The sequence below is a fragment of the Dama dama genome, chromosome 21 (genome assembly GCF_033118175.1).
Source record: "Dama dama isolate Ldn47 chromosome 21, ASM3311817v1, whole genome shotgun sequence".
In the NCBI taxonomy this organism is placed as follows: Eukaryota; Metazoa; Chordata; class Mammalia; order Artiodactyla; family Cervidae; genus Dama; species Dama dama.
This window is the reverse complement of record NC_083701.1, coordinates 58,305,820-58,318,002: the sequence shown is the minus strand read 5'-3', so window position 1 is coordinate 58,318,002 and position 12,183 is coordinate 58,305,820. Positions and strand designations below refer to the sequence as shown.

Below are 12,183 nucleotides of genomic sequence, written 5' to 3'. Positions count from 1 at the left end.
TCATGCAGTAGCTTCAATTTGATTAAGAGTTTATCAGAAACCTATAGCAGACATCACACAACATTTTGGGGAAAAAAAGGTGGGGAATGGGAACCATTAACACTAAAGACTGAACAGATCTCAACCACAGAGTAAGGACCTTATTTGGATCCTGATTCAAATGGTTTCTGAAACTTCATGTCTACATGACAACTAGAGTGATATATCGGAGAAGGCAATGGCACCCCACTCCAGTACTCCTGCCTGGAAAATCCCATGGATGGAGGAGCCTGGTAGGCTGCAGTCCATGGGGTCGCTAAGAGTCGGACACGACTGAGAGACTTCCCTTTCACTTTTCACTTTCATGCATTGGAGAAGGAAATGGCAACCCACTCCAGTGTTCTTGCCTGGAGAATCCCAGGGACGGGGGAGCCTGGGGGGCTGCCGTCTATGGGGTCGCACAGAGTCGGACACAACAGAAGTGACTTAGCAGCAGCAGAGCTATATAGACACATGGCTAGATGTGTGTGTGCATGCTCAGTTGCTTCAGTCATGTCTGACTCTTTGTGACGCTATGGACTATATCCTGCCAGGCTCCTCTGTCCATGAGGATTCTCCAAGCAAGAATACTGGAGTGGGTTGCTATCACCTCCTCCAGGGGATCTTCCCAACCCAGGGATCGAACCAAGTCTCTTATGTCTCCTGAACTGGCAGGCAGGTTCTTTACCACTAGCACCACCTGGGAAGCCCATGTGGCTAGATATGCACTGACAGGAATTGTGAACTTTTTAGTTAGTGGTATTGGGCTTAAGGTTTTCCCTGTTTTTTGTTTTTTGAAGCCTCCACATCTTAGAGATACATACTGAAATATTATTAAGACTAGATATTTGGGATCTGCTTCAAAATCATTTGGGTTTAGGGAGTAGGTAGAGGAGGGCATAAAACAAGACTGGCCATACAATGATTATTTGTTGAAGCTGGATGTTGGGTATATCAGGTTAATTATACTAGTGCTCTACTTTTGAATACATATGAAATTTTTCAGAGTTTCAAAATTGTTTTTAGTTATCAAACACAATGGGGGGAAAATCAAACAAAAAAGAACAAGAACTAAATGTAAACACTAAAGAGAATCTACCTTACCAGAAAATCTTCTCTGGATATTATTATATAGCATTACTCTATTTTTTTAAATATTACTTAGTAACTTTTATTTGAAATATACATACAAAAATGTACTAATTGCAAGTTTATAGCTCCATGAGTTATGACCTAAAAAAAACTGCATCTGTGTAAACCACCACTTAGGTCAAGAAATAAATTTAGGCAGCACCCCAGAAGCTTCCTTGGTGCCCATCTCAATCACTACCCACCTCTGCCCCACTCTAAGAGGCAACTACTCTCCTACATTAGTCTAACTTCTAACACTGCAATCATACAGGAGCCATAATCGTGTGTTTAACTTCTTCTAATCAACATGTGAAATTAACCCACCCTACCCACAGCAGTGGTTTGGTTCTTTTCCTTCTTTTTAAAACTTTGTTCTTTTCTATTTGTTCTTGTAATGAGAGCAAGCTGTTCTCAAAGTGCGGTCAGTGGACTCTTGGAAATTTTCAAGACCCTTTCAGAGTTTAACAGCATACAGAGAGTTCACTAATTTGATTTCAGATTCCACATTGCAACTAAACTTTAAAAAGCTACCACTTCTCAAGTCTTGGTGCAGCATCAAAGAATATTCACGTTTATCTGAAAAAGCCACTAAAATTTTTCTCACACAGTTATCTATGTGAAGCCAGCTATTCTTCCTATACCTCAAGCAAAACATGTCACAACAGACCGACTGCAGAGGCAGACATGAGAAATCAGCTGTCTTCTATTAGGCCAGACATTACAGAGATTTGCAAAAATGTATAGCAACGCCATTCTTCTCATTTAACTTTTTTGAGGGAAATTTTAGTTGTCATTTTACATATCTTTAAATCATATGCCACTGAAGGTCACACGTACTGGAGTTTCTTTTTCAATTTTATCATATTACTTAAAAACATCTATTTCTGTCATATAAAAAACATTCTTTGAGTCCCTCAGTAATTGCAGAGCCCTCAGGTGGGAGTGGGAGCCAAGAGCAGCAGCAGCAGGGACATCACCCCTGCCCACCCCATGTAAAAAAAATAATTCTGGAGCCCCAAGTCCAAAAAGTCTAAACTGCTGGTGTACAGTTTTCCCTTATGTAAAAATACTGCATACCATAATCCATTCTATTGCTGATGGACATATGGGCTGTTTCTAGTCTGGAATTAAAACAAGTAAGGATGCTATGAATATCCTCGTACATGGCTTCTGATGCACGTGATGTCCTTGAATCTACTGAGTTTATATCAGGAGCAGAACTGCTGGATCACAGGGCTTGTTTATAACAACAGATAACTGTTTTCAAAGTGGCTATTAAGCATTTGAATGTGGTTAATCTAATTGAGATAAACTATAAGAATAAAATTTACACTAGACTGTAAAGGACTTAGTATGAAAAACATAACACAGAATATCTCATTAATAATTTGGTATTGATTACACATCAAAATATTTTAGATCTATTAAATACATTATTAACATTAATCTCACTTTTTTTTTTAATGTTGATACTAGAAAGTTTAAAACCATGTATATGATTTACACTTGAAGCTCACATGATACATCTGTTATGCAGCCCTGCTCCAGGGAGAAATATAGAGAAGTAAAACAGGAAAATACCAAATTTGCATATATTAAGAACAATCTGAGAAGCTTAGGTAACGTGTACCTACTTTGGAGCAACCAGGAGAGACCTCCCAAAGGAGATAACATCAAAAAGCAAGCCGAAGGATGGCAGTAGTCCGCATAGAAAAGAAAGTGGTGGAGGAAGGTGGATAAAACCAGGCAAAGAGCAGTGTGTGCAAAGGCCAGGAGACAGAGAACCATGTTCAGTGTGCACTCAGTATAAACAGCAGGAACACGGTGGTGGGGAGGGGCATGGTGGAGGGAGTGACAGGAGACAAGAAAGGGAGAACCCACTAGCTCCTCAAGGGCCTAGTGATGCTTCTATTTTAAGAAAAGGGAACCACTAGTAGGTTTTAAGCAAGAAAGTTACGTAATCATATCCTCACTTTAGAAGAGTCCCTCTGTGGCTGCTCTGTATGATATGAGTGAATCAGAATAAGACTCAAGACTAGCTGGGACTGTTACAACAATGGAGATTAAAAGATAACGGACCTCTATGTGAAGAGAACAGCAGAAAAGAGATGTGAACCTTAGGCAAAATCACTGTTCTCAAAGCTTCAGTTTCTTCTAATAATACCCACCTCAGAGTTATTTTGAGGATTTAAAGGAGGCATCTTTTTGCAAAGCTCTTCTGTATTCTAACTCTCTGTAAAAGGTTTTAGTGTCATTGGAACAGGCAATAATAAACCCAAGAATCTGAATTCTATTTCAGAATATGCCAGACAAAAAGATTCATGTCTTCTCCAACTTACTAAAACCTAAAAGATAGCTTAACAATCAATGAAATTAAGTCAGATAATTACATTTGAACAGTACATTCCAACTATGACACATCCTACTGTGCTCCATTTAACATGAAAAGATTAGCACCATGTCCCAGCTCTAAAAACTGAAATGGAAGTGTATTCAAGGTAAGTATCAAGTTACTTTCACGCAGTGGTGAAAACATGACTGCAAAACAATTTCATGTCTTCATCAAACTAATACTAGCAGGGAAATGAGTTATCAAATATTCAAGAAGAAGAAAACTATTCGGTCTCAATTATCAAATATTCAAGAACTAAAAAACTATTCAGTAGGTTTCATTTATTTTGAAGTTGTGGGACCTTCTAAAGTTATATCTTTTGTAAATAAACTATTCAGTCTGGGGAGGAAAGGTAAAAGGTAATTTTATTTTTCCAAAACTCTGAAGTTATCTGATCCACCAATGTATTCTTGACTCTCCTAAGATAAACAACAGTCTTTAATAGATCACTTAGTAGAAAGCGTTTAACTTGGGCAAAAAACCTTGAAATCTAACATTTGTTCTACCCTTTATTTTCTGCCTGAAACACTTTTAAAACAGTGTAGGAAGTTTTGTTCTGTACTTACTTCATCAACAAAAATGACACTTCTTAGAACTGAGTTCTCCACAGAAAACTTAAGCCTCTTCCCTTTTAACTTTAATCTAAGCCCACTCCCAGGGTCTGTGTTGTATAACTATTCACCACAATATACCTTCCTGCACTGGATGTTTTTAGCCTTCTCTTTTCTGTATTAAAAAACAGAAACTTAACTTCCTAGGGTCTACACTGATTTACCGAATTATGGAAACAGAAATGACCCTCAACCTCTCAGCCCTTTTCTTCACTCTCACTGGATGATCTCATGTTCTGTTAATTCTCCATCATCCTACCTCCAAACCTAAGGACCCCTTCCCTCTTTCAGCAATAGAGGAAGTACCCCTTTCTTCCCTATCAAAAGGCAATCCGTACTCTTCCTTCTATCCACTGCTACCACCTCAGTCCAAGCTCCTGTGTCCCTCAGCCAAAACCTATCATCCCACCTCTGCCCTTGCCTACTTCTCAACAATTCACACAGTGGCAAAAGCGACTGTTTCAAAACATACATCACATTATATCATTTAAACTGTGTCAATAAGTTACACTTAAAATAAGCCCAAACTCTCTAGGTTGGTTTCCAACACCCTGAGCTCCTGCCTGAGAGTCTAGACTCACCTCATCACTCTTATGACCATTGTGTTCTACCTACTGATTTTATTTCTTTACCTGCAACACACCAGCTCTTCCACATCAGCTCTTTTCCAGGTCTGGATCTTTCATGGGTTGTTTTCACGTGCAAAGCTTTCCTATCCCAATCATAACATGGTTAGCTTCAGGTCTCCTATTCTCCCCTACAATGAAGCCTTCCTCTAACTACTCTGTGTCTGTTATTCACTGTCTCTGACCCTTGTTTGTTTTTGTGAGAGCACACAAGTTATTCACTAGACTATAAGCTCCACGAGGGCAGAAACCATGTTCACCAGGTTGTTGTGTCTTACTGCAAGCAAGTCCTCCACGAATATTTGCTAAATGAATGAGTGAGTGAAGACAGAGACAAGATTAAGCTTCAGTCTTGGTTCTATTGTTTCCTAGTGGTATGAGCTTAGACAAGGCACAACTTCTCTGAGATTCTATTAAAAAAAAAAAAAGAAAGAAATAATACCTTGTAGGATTACTAAATGAGACCTAATGAAGATTAACGGGCATTGAATGAAGACCAAGCACAGTATCTGAACTTAATTTAATAAATGTTAGTTTCCTTCCCTTCCTCCTATAGTTTAGAGAATAAGAATTCCCTAAGCTAATTCTGTATTGAAACTAAAGAGACAGACAGACAGACCTATCTATCTACATATACATCTGCTGTTGCACCTACTTAAAAAGACTAATGACATGCATTTGAACAGACAGACTGGTAACTTGTATTCGTAGGATCTAGTCTTGCACTTTAGAAAATGAGGAATAAGTAGGATACATCTTACTCAGCCCTCTCACAAAGGACAAGGTGGGGTGAGGAGAAAATGAAGAGAAATTAAGAAACAGGAAGGAAAGGTAATCTGAGAAATTAGAAATCATTAATTCAACCTCAACTCCTAAGCTTAGAACAACCTTCAGTTACCTATAAAGACTTGCAGCTGGAACAAGATTAGAACTCATTCTAAAATAAAACATTTTCTATTTAAACCTACATAAATCTCATCTATATTAAATGTATCTTTAACTTTCATTTCCTTTTTACCTTTCATTTAACTGTAATTTCATTGATATGACAAAAGAAAAAACAACAAAGAAACCCCAAATACAAAAACGCCTCAGATCAGAGAAAGAAAAACAGTATTAAGCAATTAATTTAGTTTTCTTCAACATTTTATGTAATCAAGCTTGACTTTCTTAGAAGTAACTGGAATCCAGTTTAGATTTTTTTCTTATGTTCTAGTTATTTCTACAATCTTTCTAAAATTGGAACTTCTCTTCTATACTTAAACTGGAAATTTATAAAATGCAGCACAAAGTTTCATAAAATTCACTGGGAAAGACTCACCCATTAGATATAAACTGCAAGATATATCATGTTCCCACAACATCTAGAACAGCAGTGTGTACAGAAAGAACTTTTGACTTATAATGAGCTGAAAACCAGTTTAAAGATAACATTTTGTCACAAGTCAGTCAGTGTACATCAGGCAGAGTTCTCACTGCTCTCAAACGTTCTAGGAGCAAGTAACTGAAGACTTAACCACCTACAACTCTTCAAGGCTACTGTAAAATGATACACAAATACAACAAACACTTTAAGTTACATTTTAAGGCTTCACCTAGGGCAGAATTTTACAAACTAAGAATTGTATTCTATAAGTGGGTCCAAGCCAGTAAATGAAGAAAGGAAGCAGGACAGAAGGGAGATGGAATAGATTAGAAAACATCAGAGAGAATCTCAGGTGGTACCAACAAGTATTATTTCATGAACTTTGTTTTGTTCTGGGAGTAATAAAAAAAATGCAACATTTTAGGTATTTTATGGCTTTATTTTTATTTTAGGTTTGAGTGGGGGAAAAAAGATTAGAAAACATTGATCTGAGAGACAAACAGAAGTAGAAAAGGAAAAGCAATGGAACTGCCACAGTTACCAAATTATGGTTAGCTTGTATTGACTAGGAAACAGTCAGGGAGACCTCCATACATTCTAACAGTCAGATGTCCCCACGTGAGATATGGAAAAAACACCTTCTCCCCTTACAGCCAGCCTAACACAGTAAAAAGCCGACTCACTGGAAAAGACCCTGAAGCTGGGAAAGATAGAAAGCAGAAGAGGGCGACAGAGGATGAGACAGTTGGATGGCATCACCAGTTCAATGCACATGAGTTTGAGCAAATCTGGGGGATAGTAAAGGACAGGGAAGCCTGGCATGCTGCAGTCCATGGGGTTGCAAAGAGTCAGACACGACTGAGCGACTGAACAACAACGCAGTGCCCAGCAAAGCTCACAGCTGGCCTCACTAATTGTTCTTATTCCTACAAACTTCCAACGGCAGAGGTCAACCTTTACCTTCTGCCAGGAACATTCAGTGCAGTTAAGATACAGCAGCTCCTGAAGATAATTATGGTCTTTGAACAACTACTCCTATAAAACATTAACTGTATTCCATATCATAATCAAGAGTTTCAAATGAGGCACAGGCATTCAGAAAAGTAACTTGGAAGGAACAGTCACACTATTCCACTAAAACAGTCACATTTTAATAGTCACAGGGTCCATGAAATTGGTCATGTGAAGAGACTAAACACCAAAATACAGATTATTTTTTAAGGCATTTGAAATGTTTCAAAGATTCATGACACAACCTGGAGCCATTTATGACTACATTTTAATTGACAAGAAAGAGTCACTCTGTGAAGAGTTAGTATTGGAACTGACCCAAAAGCTAATCCACCTGTATTTATTTTTTACTAGGTCTAAGTTAAGCATTACTCCAAATATTCAGTTGCATTAACAGAGGTTTCTCATTATTTTTGAAGCCACTTTTTAGAAAAAACATGTTTTGATGTATAAGGGACAGCTCCATAAACTACAGGGTGTATTTGTTCCATAGGCTCAGAACAGGTACTTCTCAGGATGCATCCCCTACTCGTCACAACTATTGCACACACAAGTAAAACCTCAGTACTATTACGAATGCATACCCCCTCCCACGTTACTGTTCCAGCCTTTTTCCTCTAATACAAATCCACAGAGGACTGAAGAGACAGAAGAGGACAAAGAGTGCAGCAATAAAGAGATTTTCTCCAACTGCAATGAAGGAGTGAAGGGTTCCTTTAATCTCTGCTCACAGTTTAATATTCCGCCTGGCTCACTACCTCCTTTTTCTTTATACTTTGAAACTTGCTGTGTAGCTTGAGATATCAATCCTTCGCATAATCACTCTCTAGTTTTATAATCTGACACCACATTGTTGGAAAAAGGAGCTTCAGTCTCTGCCTACTAACAATTTCTCACTAAACACAAATTCCCCAAACATAAATATCTGATAAGCACCTACTAGAAAGTCATTCTTGTGCACTGAGACAAAATTATGGGGTTCACAGCCTCTTATCCCTAGGGGCCAAAAGACTTTTAGTTCAAACACTAATGGCACAGCTTTTAACGAAAGCAGAGCTAAAAGAACCTGTTTGCTTATCCATTCTGATCAGACAACACTGACTCAATTCTGATTACAGTAGAGGGCAAAGCTGGACACTCCTAACCACACTAAAGATGCCTCTCTCTTTCTTCTCTCTCCTCGACCATTACACCAAACCTAGTGCAGAACTACACCCACTTTCAGGCTAGAAGAAACACATAATAGCTTACTGATCTCTGGTGTAGACCCAAACCCACAAGTCACCAGGCGAGTAGGGATCACAGCCACTTGATGCAACTAACAATCAAAAGTCTTGCACTGGGTTTTCTGGTCACAAATAAGCACACCGTTGGCAATGACCACATCAAATGTGGACCAACTCCCCCCAGACAAAAATAATAATATATTAATCAGCTCAGGGAGCGGCGATGCATTGTGAACCATACAGAAAAACTACAATTTCTTGGTTGTCAGTAAAGGTCCATTTCAGTTCACTAAATTCTTCATTTCCTGTAATTTCTCAGGTTTTTAAAAGTTACGGTCACATTTAACCCCATACATAAGTGCTTTCAAAAGAGATAATGCTCCCTTGTAAACCACGTGTTTGTGGCAATTTTTAGAAGTAAAACTGACCTAAGAATGGCAACTTCCAATTATTTCCCTCTGAAGAAATCAAACCACAACTCCCAAAAGTAAAGGTTAACGGTGTTCTCTGAAACAACGATTCAGTGTTTTTTAACTGAAGGAACTAAGAACATTCAAGTCAGAAGTGGAACTCAAAGTCTCTCAAGCAATGAATGTTCTTTCCAGTGAATTCCATGTAGCGCTTGTTCTGACCCCTGTGTGATACGTAAAGCTTGGTCCTCGCTCATAGCCTCAGCCTTCTCTTAACCTCAAAGGCATATACATATATACGTAATAACAACCCACCACTGGAATAAAGCAAGAGTGACAACATTAGCGGACAATGATGGATGAGAGGACAAACGAACCGGAGTCAGCGCAGACATGTACGCCCCAAGAGGGAGAACTGAGGTAGGGCTGGAAACTATTTTCTGGCCTTCTCCCGCGCGTTGCTCCAGAGTAAGAGGCAGGATCTTGCATGCCCGGGGATCAGCAGAGCCTCGGCCCCCGAGATGCAGGGATGGGAAGAAAATAGCGGACTGCTTCACCAGCGAGTTGGGGAAGGCGAGGAGTCGGTGCGGTGGGAAATCCACTGCGGACAGAACTTCCTGGCCCCGTGAGGGTAGAGGGGGGCTGGACCGTCCCGGCCGGCGGCGGGGGGCGACCTCCCATTCTCTCTCCCCCACACCATACATCTTTGTCATGTGTGGAGTGTGCAAGGGGCTATGAGTTCCACAGGAGCCGGCCGCCGGGGCCCTCCAGCCCGGATCGGGAAGTCCGCCCGCCACCCTCGAGCTTCTCGGGGGTTTGGGGAGGCTTCCCCCCGGGGCCGGGGACGCCCAAGCCGCTCTCCAACAGCCCCAAGGGTCTGGAGGCGGACGAGCGGACTCCCAGCATCTCCGTGTGGGGGGAACACCTCTCCCGCTGCATCCACCCCTCGCCGGATCTTTTGTCCCGCCGGCAGCCGGGGTCTCTAGCCGGTTCCTCGGGGAGCCCCTGTCCAGGAGGCCTCGGGGCTCCGGGTCGCCCCAGCTTTTTTTTTTCTGTCAGCGGCGGGGCCGGGGGTGGGGGGTGGGTGCGGAAACGCGAGACTTACCGTACACCCCGGCGAGGAAAAGCAAGACCAGCGCAGACCTCCACCGCGGAGACTCTTTTGTGCTCCAGCGACGGGCCATAACCACGGCAGATGGAGGGAGCGAGGAGGAGAAGGAGGAGGAGGAGCCGGGGCCAGACGCCACCGCCGCCGCCGAGCCCCCGGCGGCTCCCTGCGCTCTCCGCGGCGGCGGGAGGGGGAGGGGCCGGGCCGCCGCCGCCGCCGCCCGCGCGCGCTCCCTCTCGCTGCCTCCCTCCGGCCCCCTCCTCAGCAGCTCGCCGGCTCCCCCCGCCCCACCCTCCCGCGGTCGGCGCGAGAGCCCTCCGCCTCCGCGGGACGGCCCTCCCGGGGGCAGGGGTAGCCGGCGCCGGGGCGAGGCGAGGCGAGGCGAGGCGAGGCGAGGCGAGGCGAGGCGAGGCGAGGCGAGGCGAGGCGAGGCGAGGCGAGGCGAGCGGGCGGCAGACGCGCGACTCCGGCCTCGCCTCACGCCGCACAGGCTAGCCCGCGCCCGCCGCCACCCGCCAGACAGCGCGAGCCGGCACCCGCGCCCATCCGTGCGATCGGCGATCCTCTGGCCCGCCTGCCTTGGTCCCCGCCCCCTCTCCCCCCGCCGGACTTTCTCCGTCTCCCGGGCCGCGTTCCCCGCGACGGGAGCCGGAGGAGCAAGGCAGCGCCAATCGATGAGCGAGCGCGAGAACGCCGGCCGCCGAGTTCCCCCGGCTGGAGGGGGAGGAGTGGGGGGGGCCGGCTTCGGAGCTCCGCCGCCGCCTGAGGCCTCGGGGCAACTTCCCGCGGGGTGGTGTGAGGGCGAGCTGGGAGGCGGAGGGTGGCCGTCTGAGCGGGGAGAGTGGGTGTCCCAGAAGCTGGGAACTTGCGAGTTGCTCTTCCCTACCCCTCCCTACCTCCACTTAATACCCGCGCGGAGCTCAGAGTAGGTGGGTGCAGGTTAGTGCCGGGACCCGGGCCGCCGGGTCGCTGTGGATGCCGCCGGGGACCTGGGGCCGGACGCCCACGCTCAAGGTGCCCGGAAGTGAGCTGGGCAAGGCTGGAGTACCGAGCACTTCCACCTGGCGTGGAAGCGGTGTGACCATCCCGCGGGGGAGTTGGAGCTGGGCCGGGGATGCTCAGCCTGAGCCGACCTTGGGGGCCGGGAAGTGGGAGAGGGATTCACTCGGCAATCCGTCATTTCCCTGAGCATCTTCCCCATCCCAACAAGTGTGACTGCATCACCGTAGCACTTTCCAAATACTTTTGTTGTGACTCTGGCACGTCAGACCTTCCGCCTTGTATTTTTCAAATGTTTGTCTACACGTTTTATCTCCCTTAGTAGATTATCACTGGCCTTTACACGGAGTATCTGGGCTGTTGAAGAAAGACCTACCATGCTCCGTGCTGTCCAATTGACATTGGTTATCTCTTTTTGATCCCTAACGACCTTGTGAGATAAGTTTTATTATACATATTTTATAGATAAGAAAACGCGACTCAGGTTAAATTATCCAAAAGAGTGTAACAAAGTGTAATTTCAAACAAATGGTTTGAAACAGTATTTCTCATCCCAAATTCAAGGCTGTTTCCTCTACTGCAACTTACTCTGTAGCATAATGCTTAGTGCATAGCAGGTAAATATTAAGATTTAAGATGAATTTCTTTGAAGGGATATTTAGTCTTTCTGTCCCTTACCGATTTGACCCCTTTTAGATTTTTTTTTTCCTGGAAATGGTATTCCAAACGGTGAAAAATTTATTAACAAACAATGCAAAACCCAGTAATAACAAATCTTGTATTATCTGGCAAAGCAAACACAATCTAGATCTCCAAAAATGTTTCGCACTCTTGTTGGAGAAAAAAAGGAGCAGCTTCAGTGTTCTTCATTTAACAACCAGCGATTGTCTTTCCTAGTTTTAGGAGTGGAAACTCTACTGGCTTGATTCTTGAGATCTCTTTCCAGAAATTGTGATGCAGACCGTTGTGTTTAGAACAGGTCACAAACAAAATGAAGAGACTGCACGGTACTGCCTCTCTGCCCTTTTCCTCCCAGTCCAGGAACCCTATATCCCAGACAAGACTCAACGATGCTCTGCTTCTTAACTCTTCCCTTCACCGGCTCTCACCTTGACACTTTCTCAGCCCCCCACCCCCCACGCCTCAGACCTGTCTTCTGACAAGTACCAAGTTCTCAAACCTTTTGGTCTCAGGGCCCCTTTTGTGTGTGTGTGTGTGTGTGTGTGTGTGTGTGTGTGTGTGTGTGTATGTGAGTTGCTCAGTCATGTCCCATTCTTTGCAACCC

The 12,183-nt window shown here is 43.9% G+C and overlaps 1 protein-coding gene across 2 annotated transcripts in view; it reads right to left on the bottom strand.

Annotated features, from left to right (window-relative positions):
* Positions 1–10,071, bottom strand: part of LRP12 (LDL receptor related protein 12) — an 89,084-nt gene extending 79,013 nt beyond the window's left edge. For both annotated transcript variants that reach the window (XM_061123615.1, XM_061123616.1), the window contains exon 1: positions 9,897–10,071. In XM_061123615.1, the coding sequence (XP_060979598.1) occupies positions 9,897–9,975 (79 nt within the window). In that variant the 5' untranslated portion in view covers positions 9,976–10,071. The remainder of the gene's footprint in view (positions 1–9,896) is intronic.
* Positions 10,072–12,183: the final 2,112 nt, after the last annotated feature.